Here is a 16,838-nt window from a genome sequence, read left to right on the forward strand (position 1 = left end):
CATTTTTGCTCCAAGTCATTGTTTTGCAAGAGCCAAGCCTAAATCATGATCTTTTCAGAGTCAGCTGACAAACAGTCAAATCATAGGAAAACGTCAAAAAGTAATGAGTTGAAGGGTCTAATTGAAGTTAAATAATTAACATATTAATAATAATGTGTAAAATCCTAATGACAAACAATTTCTAACTTTGCTTTTGTGAAAGAAAATATGTATAAGGCAAAATTAATTTTAAATATAATTATTAATTATTATCGAGGACTCTTATTATGTTATTCTGTTGCCTTGATGTTTCTGGTTTCATTTTCTGTGCATTTGTTCCGGTTTCCTTTGTTTCCATTGCCGTCTGGTTAGTTCCCATAATTACACCCTTGTCAGTCTCCATGCCTCTTGTATTCTTGCGTATATAATTAAACACCCCCATGTTTTTAATCAGTATTTGTCACTTGTTGTAAAGTCTCCAGTAACATCACTGTTTGGATCACTAATGGCTTCTTGTTTGGATAATCCTTGTGTCTGTATGTTCATGGACTAAAGACTGCTTGCTAAACAATCCTCACCTCTCCTCGGATAGCATGAACCTGATGCATGAATTATTCAAAAGAACCACAGCACAAAGTTACAAATGTTCGTATAAGATGCTCGCGAGTCGCGCACTAAAGCCCATTTTCATATTCACCATTTTGCTTGCATCAGCTCAATGACATCATGTGAAACTCCTCCTAACCAATCAATCTTCAATGCTATCTCACATAGTTGTGTAGAGTAATACGCCTAATCACAACTAAATCCTCCTGTGTGTACGAAACTCGAAGCTTATGATGTGCTCCCAACTCCTGTCGCAGCATGTTTGCAAGCACAACCCTATGACAGCTCGCTTTAAATCATTGAGTGTAATGCTTTTCAAACTTTAGGATAGGCCACATGAAAGACCGATGACGACTCAACCGTAGACCTTCACGTTCAAGGGTTAAAAACGGAATGAACTGGCAGTGCTCATAGAGACAGTGTTAAAAATAAAACTGATAGGAACCTGAACAGATAACAACTTACAAGTCAAATTGTTTTCTTCTGATGCGCAGTACCAAAGTTAATGTTTGAATGAACTAGTGGAAGTGAAAAGGCGATCACAAATGGAGGAAATGTCAGTGAGCAATACGCTGAAAACGACCAAAAATCTGTTTTTTGAACGCGTTTACAAGACTATATTGAAAAACAGTTATTCCCCGGTGGTGACTTAAGCATGTATTTCACTCAGAGTATGCAACATACTTCAATATAATTATAGTCATGTTAGGATGAAATATAATTCTTAAAGCAGGGCTATGCAGTTTCAGGAATTTCTTCGCTGTATTCTCGCTTTTTGCTCGCAGGTTTCTCTATAGAGCTCCCCCTACAGCTTCGGAATAGATATTTGACAACACTATTGAAAAACTTGTTGGCGACTCTCAGATACCAGAGGCTAGTAGATCAATGACATCAAAGCAGACGGGACATTCTTTACAACGACTTCTTCATTCGGGTTCCAACAGCGTGAGGAGGGAGCGCAATAAAATATTAAATTACAATTTTAGCAGATTTTTTTTTTTTGCCGTAAAGCAATGCGTTACATCGCGAGACCTGGTATCACGCGATACTTTCTGATGCGGCGGCCCGCCGGCCCAAAGTTGCAGGGGTGGTTTTTCCGCTCACAGGCGATACGGGGGTGCGAGACAACCACCATTCAACCCGAAAAAAGTGATATAACCATTCCAATGACTCCGAAGCTCTTCAGTTAAGGTAAAAAACCTGCATAGGTCACCTTTAAAGTAACACTAGGTTACTTTTCTTTTTTTTGCTCTCGGGGTCCCCCTAGAGTTGGGAAACAGAATTGTCCTCTACTACTGTCGTAAACTCTGTCATACATGCACGTGCATTTGTTGACAACCATGATAGCCCAGAACACTGTAGGAGGAGTTCACATGCAGGTGTTCTGCTTGTGTCGCGTGTGAAATGTCTTCATCCAGGTACAGTGGCATATATTTCAGCATGTCATATGAATATAATTTCATGGGTTTTATTTTTTTTCAAACGACAAATGATCGTGATGCTCACGTTTACAAGCCAGCGTCATTATACAGTAGTAGTCTAGTCTATTGGTTACCGTTTTACTGAATCTATATGATACTTCAATGCAATGTTTGAGTGGTAGATATAATAACCATATATCGTCAATATTATAATATCAAGCTACCATAGATGAATCTGCAAATTTTACAAATCGATTTATTATAGCTTGAGGCAAGACAAATAAACAAATATCACAGACATGTTAGGTATCCTAAAATATTATTTTGTACATCTTATATATTTACTTGCAAGAATGTAGCCCCTACCAGACTTTGTTGTGTTATCCTCATAGACAGTGGTTATCCTCCTCGTCCGTCTCTCTCCCCATTTCACACAATAGATGTAAATAGACATATTTTAAAAAGCTATCTAGCAACTAAACTCACACTGTATCATCTTGGATGTGTGTTGATGCGCGCGCGCGACCGACCGACAGCACAGGCAGTTGCTAGGCGATAAGTTGAGCTTCCAATCAAATAAAAGTAAACGCCTGGCATTTGCCAATCCACTGTTTTACCCGTTTTTACCATGTTTTTTACCCGTTTACGGACACAGGATTGGATGTACTGTACACAACTATGAAGAAAACACAGTAACAGTAGACGGAAACGGTTTAATTTGAAACCAGGAAACTCTACTTTAGAAGTACATTTTCACAAAAAAAACGGGGCAATTCGTGTCCCGGGAAAGAATATGAATTTTCTGGGACTGTCGCTCAAAAAAGAGAATAATCCCTGGAAAACCGGGACGGGTGGCATCGGGCACCCCTCCTCCTCCTTCAGCTCACGCCTGCGAGGAAACGCTGGCCCAATGTTGATCCTCGTTCTGCCTTTAATACGATCACATTCTCGTTTCCTCTTTTTGCTTTCCTCCGACAAAACCTTTTCTTTCTTGCTTTTCTGTGCTGCTTCGGCCATGACTATAACATTTGGCAAACAAACGCTAGTTTGGCTCGCACGTCCGATTTTAAGGAAGTGGGGGTGGTGGTGGAAGTGACGTATATGCCGTAAAGCAGTCGAATTTTGTAGTTCACTTTGTTCGCCGGTTACTACCCGAAACCCGAAGTTTAAAAGTACGATTAAAAACGCTACAGACCCCGTCAGGCTATGGCAGACGTGTCATTCAACCTATTGTAAGTCGATGTACCATCACAAGAGACTTGGAAATATATTATTAAGGTTGAAAAGTTACCTGGTGCTGCTTTAATACGATTATAAGGCCGTACAGAGTAAGTGCTTTTTGCGTACATGTGGTTTCAGTCATTCTTATATTTTTTATTTTTGGTGAATTGTAATATGTTCTTAAAATCGTTTGCATTGTCAGACACACATTTGTGCATAAGCATGCTTAGTGAAGGAGACCCATTATTTTTTTTAACATTACGTTTTTGTCATCATCAATATACACAACAAGCTTACATTATAGCTTTTAGTTGAAAACATTAAACAATGTGTGTACACAATAAAATATACAGAACAAATGCATACCAGATAGCAACAAAGTCTGGGCCGAGTCTGGCTTACATTCTGGCGCTGTTTTTTTTGTTTCACACTCTTGTGTCAAACAGCATTAGGCTGAGCTTTGGCTAGAGTCTGGCCAAACAAAAGAAAACAAAAACAAACTGTACATGTTCGGCTGAAGCAAAGCGAACGAAAAAAACCCCGCTAATAAATAAGCGCCAGTTATCGTGCCGAACGTAGGCCTACATAATACAGTCGAGTCAGCATATGGTTATACTGCTTATATTGTTTCGCATGTTCATGTTGAAAAAAAAAAGAACATCCACATGTCGGGGTGAAAGTTGCCTCAGGGAAAATGAGGCAGACGACATTCTGTGATCAAATACAATCAACTTGTTGACAAGCTTCACAGCGCCACCTAGTGTTGTCAAAAGTACCGACTTCGGTACCAAGTCGGTACTGAAATTAAAAAAATGTGACGCTTTGAGCGCTGTTGAGCGTAATCATAAACACCTCTGATTGGCCATTGTGTTCAGGAGCTCATCGGATATGTCTGTGATTGGCTACAATGATCAACGCACGGGAGCGTTTGAAAGTGTTTTGAAAGCAAAAGCAGGCGTCTATCAGCGCCAGTGGATCGATCCGCTGATAGACGCCTGCTTTCAAACGCTCCAGTGTGTATCTGTGTAATCGCTCGCTGAAGAGCGTTATTGATGTATATTTACAACATGTTTTTGAAGCGCTGATCATTGTAGCCAATCACAGACATATTTGATGAGCACGTGACAATGGCCGGCCATTCCGAGGTGTTAACGATTCCGCTCAACAGCGCTCAAAGCGTCACATTTTTTAAATTTCAGTACCGACTTGGTACCGAAGTCGGTACTTTTGACAACACTAGCGCCACCTAGTGCATTTAGCTATAACTGCGAGTTTTAGTTTGCGTGTATAGGATTTCACTGAATTTACGGCCAGCAAAGCAACATATGTAGCAAAATTCGAATAGTATTTTTATTTTTCGAATAATTACAGATCGAATAATCGTGGCGTGCACACCCCTACTTTTTACCCAGCCGTCCAATCACAGCAGAAGAGGGGAGGGACAAATACCACACTGATAAACCGCCACATTCGGCTTGTACAACGGCAACAGACGACAAAAACAAGCACAACAACAGAACAAAACCATTTAAAGCCAAATACTTTGCACTTCTGCGGATATTTCGTATCAGAGCAACCAAAGTCTCAACCGGAAAAAAAACACAGCAAGGCATTTTCAGAAGAGCGTCTGGTGTTTTCAGCTGGCTAATAAACACTTGGTGGACACACGGCCTAACTGTTTGGTTCAAAACAAAATAAAAAAATCATACCTTATTTATTTCTTAGTGTTGCAGGAAAGTAGTGTGGTGTTCATATCTATTGATATTTCAAGATTATTATTTATCACTGAATTTTTATTTATATATAAAAAAGCTTTAGAGAGTGATATCATATGTTTCCCATTTTCCATATGGTTTTGCTAAGGCTAATTTCAAATCTAGCATTTTATGTATCTCACATACACACAATTAAAGAAATATTAAGATTATAATTATGCACCATTTTTAATTATGCACCTTTTGCATAATTTGAAATATTGCAACTTGAATATAAATGACAATTCACTGACTGCTGTTTTCTTGATACACTAACTTTTGAAAAAAAAAAAAGTGTGACCACAGCTCGACTATATGTTATGGAAAAATAATATTTTGTCACATAAAATGCTCGGTAAAACATAAAAAGCACACAAGGTGCTTGTTTGGTAGAACACATTTAAGCTCTTCCAGTACATACCCGTCATCCCCTGATCACCTGCAGGCTGGTTGACAGCAACAGTTGCGATAAAGGGCAACTCCCTCTGACACTTTCCTTGCAATATTATGACTATTGTCGGGACCAATCTAAATGGGTGTTAACACACTGTCTCCTCTGGGAATTACAGAGTCCATTCTTTCTCTGAGACACACCCTAAACCCTGCAGGTACTGCACTTGGGCTCAAACGCATAAATTGTGGTCATATTAGCATGTGCGTGCAACTACACACACGTCAAAGCCTGCCTTACAGTAAAGCTCGTTCTCCCAGCTCATCTAGCAAGCCAGAGGCATGAACAAGCCTCGAGGAAAGCGTGTGTAATACAGTATCGCTTGCTCATGTATTCCGCGTAAAGGCATGAAAGTCAAGGGGTCAAGGGTAACTTTAGGTGTGTGTTTGTGTGCTAACCATATGATTTCATACAAACAGTATTCAGCCTTGAATGTTAGTGAAAATGTGCCCGTTTGCATACATAGTACATTATTGTATTACCTCAGACGGTAACGGGCTCTTGACGGGACTGGATACCTGGCTGGAGACAGGTGTTTGACTTTGTCCATTTAGGTTCTGAATCTGAATGTAGAAAAAGAAAACATGAATGAGACCGAATTCTTGAACATGTTTTGTCTTGTGCTTAAAAGTAAAAAAGAAAAGAAAAATAATTGCATTGTGCATAACTTTTTTTTCATTTGGCTTTGGTGTCTATTAAAATTAGATTTACAAATTTAAAAGGTACAAGGGGAAACGTCTAACTTTATAACTAAATTATTAAACTTAGCAAACATTTTAAAATATAAGTTATTACCAGTATAATATAGGCAATATGTAGTAATGATTCATCATTTTGTATGTTTCATTTATTAGGGAGCTAGTTGTCACACTTTTTACTCCAGTGAATAAACATAAACTTTGTTGATTTACAGAAAACCTATTGAAGGTTTCCACCATTATTTGACCGAAAGAAAAAGTTAATGAACATGCACTGACCAATAGCAGGACATGTTAGGATATAAAAGGATGAAATTGTAATTTTAGACTGGAAGACAGAATTCACATTTAAAGATGTTTGAAACCAACATGTATTTATGTGTGCATACAACTCAAAACCACAGTTACAGAGAAATAGCGTAGCCTGTGTGGCCATTGTCAACTGACCCCTACTTTCCCTTATTCACATCAAAACATTAATAATGCTCATGAATTGATATGCACTGACCCCGTAAGACAAACAGAACCTCAGATACTTTGATCTCCTGAGATATGGACAACACAAACACATACTGCCATTTGTCTCCACACCCTACAGGGTGAAGTTGCGGGAAAGCGTTTTTCCCTCCTGTCCTTCCTTCACATTTGTTCCTTCTCCCCACTTCCTTCCCTTAACACATTCTTCTCTTCACTTAGAAAGATTTTATACAAATTATAATGTTCCATGTCAATGCAAGTTAATTAACAGTCGTGTTTGGTATCATTTAAAATGTATCAGTGCGACTGGTACAATAGTCTCGTACAGTGCGAACCCCATCGGTCTATAACCCGAGTCAATGCAAATTCCTATTGTAAGTTCATGCCCTACATTGGAGGGATGTTTTGTCTTGGTCTGGGTATTTAAAGAAATCCTGAAAAGGGCTCGGCGTGATTTGTGGTCAGATTAGCCCATATTACTGAGTGTTATTATGTATCCTATTCTCCTGGGGTCAGATATGCATCTTTCACTTTTTACTTCAGAGCATTTTATGTTATTTATTGATTATCTTTAAATTGATAATGTAATTGGCATGATACATTTACCTGAATAATAATAAATTGTTATATTTGGATTTGTTCTTACTCACTCACTCTGAAATGATTAACTCTAGTTAAATTACGTTAAGTCCATAAAATCTACACAAAACACCACAAAATCTACACTCAGGTTAGTAACGGAGTAAAATACAGCTTAGGTGGCGCGGAGGAGCACACCGACTGAAGTTTTAGAGATCCGACTAACACAGTGGCATTAGTCATGTATATTATAGGCTACTTAGACTGTAGAGGCTAATAATGGGTTTTCTGTTTAGACCAATCTAAATAGAGTGAGCCTCAACCTCTGACTATTGTAATATTATTCTAAGTAAAGTGTACGTGGGAAACCATGGCATGATTATACAAAGTTACCATTAGAGGGACTTGGTTCTATGGTAATGGTCATGACCTCTGATTAGATATAATCGTACCTTAATTAAGTGTGTTCAGATCTATGGGGACTAAATAATATATTCTAGAATATGTAAGTAGAGTACGGCCGTCTAGAATATTAGTCAACCACCTCTATCTAATGACAAAGACTGACGAGTTTGTGATTATGAGATTGTGTACCTGGCCGGTTCGAGACTCAAACTGTTATAGGAATCCGGATGAACGGGTGTAATTTCAATAAAGAGTAATAGAATAATCAAATGCATAGCTAAACTATTATTTAAATGTCCAATTACCAATTGGCATTCCAATCTAAATTCGAGGTTGTGATAAAATGGAGTCAGATAAAAGTTTAATAGGAATTAAATTACTTTGCCACGCTGAAAAAAAAAAAACGAACGCGCAGAAACCTTCATCCGTTTATCGGAAACTGCGGATTTGGGCGGGCCTTACAATCCTAATTACATGCAGGTTTTTATAAAGTGGGTTTACATTTACACTTTACATTATGTTACTTTGTACAGTATTTACTTGAGTGATTCTAATTACCTAATTGTACTTGTATAATTATTGTCGAGCTGCTTGTAGATATTAGCTCAAGCACCAAAAGTGCAGGAACCCATTGTGTTTGTTCAGATTGATCTGTTTTAGCTAGAACTGCTTAAACCGTAGAACCTAGGGTCATATCCTCCCTTTAGGTCACACTATAATAATCAGACGACAGAATTCTTTGAGACTATACTGGTAAGTAGATTTTAAAAAATTTTACTTTGTTAAACTTGTCCTAGATAATTGGTTCAATTGTCACACAACTTTGATGTGTATCATCTAAGGACTGTCATAACAATAAGTTGTCAAAATGATTTTGATGTGTGAAACCAATGACATTTTTTGGGAGTAGCCCATATTTGAAAAACTTAACAGAAACCATCAGACCTCTATCTTCTGAACGTAAAGTCCAAACTTAACAAATGTATTATAATTCTGCAACTACTTTAACCTAAATTTTTGTTTCTCTATCAGTTGAAGCATCTGTGCTCAACACAAGCTCAAGATATTTTTACTTTTCATTTTACACGATTAAATACTTCTAAAGCCTCCTTGTGATTTTTTTATAGCTTTTACTTGTCTTAAAAAAGGTGGTGACCAACAAGTGGCTAAATGGAATTATAGAGGTTGTTGGGACATCATTGGAAAAAAAAGATGGAAAGAGTTAACGGAAGCTTAATGAAATTTCACAATAAATATTGTGAAACAAGCTTCCATAGGAACCAGTGTGATGCTGACTTAAAAAATAAAATATGTTATTCCTGCAGCACTCTATGCCTTCTTGTTTTGACTTCTTGAAAACAACTGCTTTAAAATAATGTTACAAAAGTTTGGCAACACTGACATTAGACACAATGACTGCTATTAGGGCTGCTTGATTATGGGAAAAATCATAATTATTTAACATACTGTATCTTGTTTCATGATACGAGTCATTTTAGATATTAGTAAAATCTCACAATTATCGATGGGCTACTTCAAAAACGAATAGGCTACTAGGTTAATAATGTAGCAAAGTAAAAGTAATCAAATGTAAAATAATAACTCATAGTCATCCCTGAATACATTAGATTTAGATGAATCCTTATTAAAGCTACAAAAGTTATTAATTTTAGAAAAGTTATTTATGACCCGCATTTCTTATGAAGATTTAAATACAAAAGAAGGGCATGAGAGTCGGCTCTTTTGTTAATTTGTAAGTTTTAGTTAAAAATGTTTGTGATTTTCATAAGAAAAGTAGGCTATATGTTTATATGTTTTACCACTTGCTTGAGCACCTTGATATATAAATCTAGAAGTAATTGAATAATACATTGTTCAAATTGAGTGCGTTTAAACGTGAATGCGTCGATGAAATTATTGTGTAACTGTACTGTGTACAAAGAGAATCACGATGCTGAAAAAAGCATTTTTCAATAACACATTTTGAATTTAAAATAAAAAATAATGAATAAATGCTGTGTTTGTGGTATACAGATGCAAACGTGTCATATGTAAAGCACACGAGCCGTGCTGCTTTGCACTGCATAGGCTACGTACTGTATACGCACTGCAAAAGGAGTATGTGATGTGTGAACCTGGCATAAGACCGAATGCACGGATCCAATATACAGTTATGCACGTTTTCTTTCTCAACGGTTTACATTCACTTAAGAGTCAAGACACAAATTACTGTTTACGAGGATATTTGTCAAAAACGGCATTTTGACATTTTTTAAATCCCTAATCTGAATCATACAGTATACTTTGCTTATGCGCGATCCGCACGAGCGCGGAAAGCCGCCTGGGGAACACAGCGGCTTAATTCTTTTTAATGACACCGTTTAATATTAGGCACGTCCCTCAGTTTAGCAACAGTAGACTGCATTTTACAACACTCACTTATTCAATGATTTGGATTTTAAGTCTGGCTTAGGGAGAAACGAAAGCGCACCGTCTGAACGTGGCAGCGCCACAATGATCGTTTTACCTCGACTATCTTGTTTGCATAATCGTTGGAAGCCAGAATCAAAACTGAAAATCAATTACGACTGATCGCACAGCTCTAATTGCTATTATAATCAGATAAGGTGAAATGGTAGGAGCTATTACCCTATAACTCACAAAAAAAACAATGTTGAGAACTAAAATGTGATGCTATGCAAACTAAAACGCATTTCTAAAAAGCCATGTTGTCGATGTTGATTCATGTTATATTATGGCACTGTCACTTTACATTTTTGCTTGCTAACTCTTTTCAGTTTTCAAGCTACTATGACACCTTTCACTGCATACAGTAGTCTGACTTTTTCATTATTAAAGAGGTGGTAAAACACATTTTTTCGAAGGCTTGATTGTGTTGTTTGTGGGGTCCACTGTAACATGTGTTCATGCTTCGTTTAAAAAAAAATTGCATTATTTTTTATATATTTTACCTTTATTCTACCGTGCTCTGTCCCTCCTTGTGAAAACCAAGGGGGTAATCCATCCGCCGGAAACCGAAGCTTCCCCGGGGGCCACCATTGGCTATCAAGCCATCACCTGCTGTTAGCATTCCATTGACTCCCATTCATTTTGGCGTCACTTTGACAGCGAATAATTTTACATCTGAGGCGTTTAAAGACTCAATTTGTCCATCATTTATTTTTAAAGAAACACGACAATGTATAAAAGGCTCCATTACCTTGTATCTTACGTTATGGCCCCGTAGAAGCAGTTTTTGTAAAAATAGGCTAACGATTGCGTCATAACCACTCGACTCTCTGTCGCACAGTCCGAGAAATTATCGTATAGACAGGCGGAGAAGCTCGCAAGCAATCGGGGGGACATGGAGGCATAAAGTCCGATAAAGTCAAGAGAGAAGCCCATAGAGAGTCATAAAGTTGCTCCCGCTGCTAGCTCATGGACAGCTAATGCTCACGCTCTCCGTCTCTGCGAGATTCGGAAGGGAATGATTCAGATCATCATTGTGGTCTGGGTTTTCCCAGGCTACTTTGGTGTATTAACAATGGAACCATACCAATTTGAGCCCGAATCGGACCAGAAGGTTAGTGAAGATGATCGAGCAGAACCTGTTCAAGAACGGCTATTAAACAATTCAGAATGGTTTGTTTTTTATTGTTGTCTCATACTTTTTAGATACGCTGTTATTTAATTGGAATTACTGGATAATAATCATTAGACCACAAAAAATAAGCTTCATAAACAAGAATTTCATATAATCGTTCTAACAAATTATACTACAGTCCTCAAAGGGATTTTTGTTTTTAGTAAAGACTGCGGATCTATAGTGATTGCTTCTGTAGTAGCGTTAACGTTACTTGTGTGTTTGAACGATTGTAGCCAAATATCTGTCGCCAGAACTAACGTTAGTATTAACCCAAAAACGAACACTAAACATTGGCTTTACTACAGTAGCCAAATCAAACACAGAGAACCATGTTTAGCATGTCTGTAGATAAACAAGCATTTAGATAAACAAACGATACATAAAAGCTATAATCAAAGAATAATTTAACGTTACACTAATTCCAAGTTCGCTGTTGAGATTTAAAAAAAAAAAAGTTTGTAACGTTAACGTTAGGTGTTTGTCAGATAACGTTAGCAGCTAGGGCCTAAGTATGAATGAGCATAACAAACAGCGTTGTCATTTGTTTAACTTACTTCCTTGCTACAACGTGCAATTAACAATACGAACTATTACAGGAAAACACATCGACGAAAAATAAATCATACTTACAGGTTGTGACCCGTAAACAACAGCTTCTGCTCTTAAAGTTGGAACTGTTCCATCTTTCAGGACAAGCCGTTGTGCGAATCCTGCATTGAACTCGCGAAGATTGTGGAAGCTTTCCTCCGTAAAATGTGCAGCGCAGAGAGCGAGATTTGGGTAATAATTATGAGGGACCGAGTTAAAAATAAATTGTAACCATTGATCCCTAACCCCCCCATCCCTAGGAAGGCTGAACAAAGTGGACCTGCAATCCGGATGAAAATAACAGCGTTTCGACGGCATTGCGCAACAACACGCAGCCACAACAACTCTTCTCCAAAGCAATAGAAAATGGCCTCGCCCCCCTTATTTAGTATTCTCGGAGGGGGTGTATGTAAATATTGGGGTTAGTGATGTCGGCAACTCTGGAGGAATGTCCGGCCGTTTGCTGTAGTCCTTAGAAATGTATTTCTTTAAAAGCAAATATCTCCCTTTGCTATGAACTTGAGCGTTGTAACAGTTAACTTTGCAGATGTTGTTTATGCTCAAACAGCAACATTACACACTAGCTAAAGTTAGAAAAGTAAAATCGTGTTTTACCACCCCTTTAATACATTTTTGAAGTCACATAAGGTAGCCTACTATATAAAAATGTTAAGTTTGATTAATATCATCATTAACCAACATGTGTCTATGGCCAGTATTCAAAACTACAAGGCCATAAAATACAAATTAATGTGAAAACCCCTCAGAAAATAAATACATTTTAGTGTATCTGATGAAGCATCCTTCTGACTGTTTGGAACATCTGGAAAATCGATTGTCCAGAGAAGAAAAGGGGAACGCTCCTGTCATGCCAACAGTGAGGCATCCTGAGACTACACGGGAGTGTCAAATTGACCCCAAACCTATCCTTGATCAAATAAATTGTATAATATAATAAATATAAAGCTATTAAACCCCACAAAATACAGTCATGGCCAAAATTGTTGGCACCCCTGGTAAATATGATCAAAACTGGCTGTAAAAAATAAATCTGCATTGTTTATCCGTTTGATATTTCATTAAAAAAATTGCCAAAATTCTAACCTTTCATTGAAGCAAGAAAATTGAAAGTGGGGCTAAATCACATTATGAAATAAATGTTTTTCTCCGAAACACGTTGGCCACAATTATTGGCACCCTTTTATTAAATACTTTTTGCAACCTCCTTTTGCCAAGATAACAGCTCTGAGTTTTCTCCTATAATGCCGGATGAGTTTGGAGAACACCTGACAAGAGATCAGAGACCATTCCTCCATACAGAATCTCTCCAGATCCTGCAGATTCCCAGATCCATGTTGGTGCTTCTTCTCTTCAGTTCACTCCACTCATTTTCTATAGGGTTCAGGCCAGGGACTTGGATGGCCATTGCAGATCTTGGTTTTGTGCTCAGTGACCCATTTTTGTTTTGATTTTGATATTTGTTTTTGTTTTCAATAATTGTGGCCAACGTGTTTTGGAGAAAAACATTTATTTCATAATGTGATTTAGCCCCACTTTCAATTCTCTTGCTTCAATGAAAGGTTAGAATTTTGGCAATTTTTTGAACGAAAGATCAAAAGGATAAACAATGCAGATTTATTTTTTACAGCCAGTTTTGATCATATTTACCAGGGGTGCCAACAATTTTGGCCATGACTGTATATATATATTTTAAATTTTAGGTCAATCAGTGACATTTTATAGTGATTAGCTAATTTGTCCATAGTCGTGCAATATGTATTCTGGTCTGGATAAGGGGTGCGGTGGGGTGGGGGAAGTTTTATTTTTATTTAAAGGGCTATTTAAGTAGTCAACAAAGAAATATAAAGTACCTGACTTAAACCTTTGGGGGGGGGGGGGGGGGGGGGGGGGGGGGGATCATATTCTGGGGGAGTAAATTGCTGGGTAAAAAATGTTGGTAGATCTGTCTGTCTTGTCGAGTATTCACATAAGCACAATTGTCCTAAGTGAATGTACAGGTCCCAAAGAAAGCATGTGTATTCTGGATACATGCGTCAGGTCTTAAAGTGAAAGCATCTTTATTCTGTTGTACCAGTATTTATTTGTGCAACCCTTTGTCATTTGTTTATTTGTTCTTATTTAATTGCTAACTGTTTAGGCTGTTTGTCTTTTTTTTAATCAAACTATCAAAATTAGCCCATTGTAAAAACACAAATAGCCTACATTGACTCAATCAATGAGTAAACATTTAGGTGAGATAGTTCATAATAACTGAGCAATGTTTATATTATATATATAAACGCCTCGCCTACATTAAAATCTATCATCATCATATAAAGCGATCTCTTCAGAAGAAATGATTGATTGCCTCGGCTTTCAATGGATGGACAAAAATGAGAAAATATAAAAAAATATCTAAATGACAGCACACAGCAGTTCTTTCCCATGGTATCGAAAATGGTATTGAATATCGACACTTTTCAAGTTATTGTATCGAGGTTAGAAATTCCAGTATCGTGACAACACCATGCTGTAGGGCGCCAAAAGTTATTGAAACATTTCAAGGGGTAACGTTACCGTGACTCAAAAAAAATAATAATTTGGGAAACTGAATTAGCACATTCATGTTAAATTTCAATTTCTGATCTTAGGAGGCGCTAAAGAAACCTAAAACTTTTTGAACTATGTGCCGCTATAGCCTACAGCTGTATATAGACAGCATCAGCAGCATCTTTTTTAAATTTTGGTCATTTTCTCGACTTTTCCAATCTACATTGAGTAGCCTACAATATAGTAGTTAATTATATTAACTATTTAGGTACTACTGTAAAGCAAAATGAAAAGTAAATAAACACTCACAACTTGTCCTCTGTAGTCGGTCTCAGCGACGCTGCTGACGCTCACGGGCTGAACGCTCCGAAGGTACACTTGTTGCATGACGCGCGGCGCCTGACACATCTGCACGGGCACCAGGTAACGAGCCGCTCCCCCGTACACCACGTTCCCCTCCGTGGGTCTGTTAATGTACTGGACCTGCTGTTGTTGTTGAGACCCAACGACGTTCATCGCTCGGTAGCCGTCGCTTATACTGACAGCAGAGGCTTGCTGCAGTTGAGGTCCAGCGCAGGTTAGCGGGTAACGAGCGCCCCCGTACACCACGTTCCCCTCCGTGGGGCTGTTAATGTACTGGACCTGCTGTTGTTGAGGCCCAACGACGTTCATCGCTCGGTAGCCGTCGCTTATACTGACAGCAGAGGCTTGGTGCAGTGGAGGTCCAGTGTACTCGGGGCTGTACCGGATCTGGTGCTGCAGTTGAGGTCCATTGAGGGTTAGCTTGGCGAAATGAGGTATTACTTCGCTTGTCCCGACAGGAGAGGCTGGTTGAAACGGTAGTTGAGACCCAGCTTGGGTTCGCGTGCCGTAAAGAGTCGCTCCTTCGCTAGTGGATGTCAAGACTTGTGTGCTCGGTTCCGCGAAGTTCACGGCTCTCACTGCATTCACGTATGTCATTTCTGCGGTTGTGTAAGTCCAGAAAATTAAAAAAGAAATATCATTGATATGAAAGAGAGAGAAAAAAAATGTGTGTGTGAAGTTTGCGAAGCCCGTGTGCGCGCCGCTGACAAGTCTCTCCAGTAATGTTGTATAAATGAGAAGAGGTGTGTTTTCTCAATCACTCCTCCCTAAGCTCAAATATCTGAAAGGAGCAACAGGGAGGAGGTCCACCTGTACACCGTGGAAAAGGATTGGCAATTTGTCACATTTATTAAAGGGACAGTTCACACAAAAATGAAAATTCTGTCATCATTTACTCACCCTCAAGTTGTTCCAAACCTGTATGAGTTTCTTTCTTCTGCTGAACACAAAAGAAGATATTTTGAAGAATGTTGGTAACCAGACAGTAGACGGTAGCCATTGACTTCCACTGAAAAATACATTTTTTTGGAAGTCAATACCGTCAACTGTCTGGAGAAGAAAGAAACTCATACAGGTTTGTGAGTAAATGATGACAGACTTTACATTTTTGGGTGAACTACCCCTGTAATGTTAATATCCTACAAGATGTAACTAAATTTAAAAGACATTGGGGGTTTTTAGGACAATAATGTTACTCAGACAATGCTTGCTAAAGTTAGCTTTGCAAATTTTATATCCACATATGTAACCAACAGCTTTTTTTTTAGAATATAAATTTTTTCAGTTTACAATGTCTTTATTTTCTTTCTCTTCTTTTCCTCCTATCTTCCTTATTTTATTCTGTCATTAGCAAATGGTTAACTCATTTTTATTCTCTGTATTCTGATGACTAGGTGTATTGTTAATTTTTGTAATATTTTTTTTTTTAGTCTGCCTCTAAGTTTTTTTTCTGGATACATCTAATAATTTCAGTGACATAATAGAAACATTTTCGGATTCAACAAAAAATGATTCTACCCAGTAAATAATTGTTACAGTAAATTGTAAACTTGCAGAGTTCAATAACAGTATTTGCTCCCAGTATAACACCCAATTGCTTCGCTTGTCATCAATTTGAAGAAACAATATTCACTTAGTTTGGAACCGTGTTTATTACCATGTATTTTGGTTTGACTTTTCAAACATTATAGAAAGAAATGTATCCCCAAACTTGAGTTTCACCCAAAAATATGTGCTCTTTGGTGAAACTAGACCCTTTTCATGTTTAACTTATGATTTCTTGCAATATTTTATATATTAATGAATGTAACATTTTCAAAGAAAATACCTTTGAATTCTACCTATTGTACGCTAGTTACATGCAATTTATCCTCGCCGAACTTGGCATGTGGGTGTAAGTCTGATGGTTAAGATCTGGGCAGGTGTCCAAACTGTTCAACCCTTAGCATGGAGGTGCAATGTTTCTTCCATGCCTGATTGCAACACTATGATGATCTCATAATATCATTAAAAAACATAGAACCGTATGATGATTCGGTTCATAAATTTAGTTAGGTCCTATGCTTCAATGGGACTAAATGTGACGTATAAACAACAAAC

The 16,838-nt window shown here is 37.9% G+C and overlaps 1 protein-coding gene across 2 annotated transcripts in view; it reads right to left on the bottom strand.

Moving 5' to 3' along the window:
- Positions 1–15,559, bottom strand: part of pof1b (POF1B actin binding protein) — a 33,852-nt gene extending 18,293 nt beyond the window's left edge. Inside the window, exons 1-2 of one of the 2 annotated variants that reach the window (XM_079585542.1) lie at positions 14,685–15,559; positions 5,915–5,995 (exon numbers count right to left, since the gene is read on the bottom strand). In XM_079585542.1, coding sequence (XP_079441668.1) covers positions 5,915–5,995; positions 14,685–15,335 — 732 coding nt within the window. In that variant the 5' untranslated portion in view covers positions 15,336–15,559. Of the gene's footprint in view, positions 1–5,914; positions 5,996–11,867; positions 12,194–14,684 lie in introns of those variants that run through there. The other variant, XM_079585543.1, reaches the window with a different exon arrangement.
- Between the last annotated feature and the right edge of the window lie 1,279 nt (positions 15,560–16,838).

Source organism: Phoxinus phoxinus (assembly GCF_949152265.1).
Source record: "Phoxinus phoxinus genome assembly, chromosome: 17".
Taxonomy (NCBI): domain Eukaryota; kingdom Metazoa; phylum Chordata; class Actinopteri; order Cypriniformes; family Leuciscidae; genus Phoxinus; species Phoxinus phoxinus.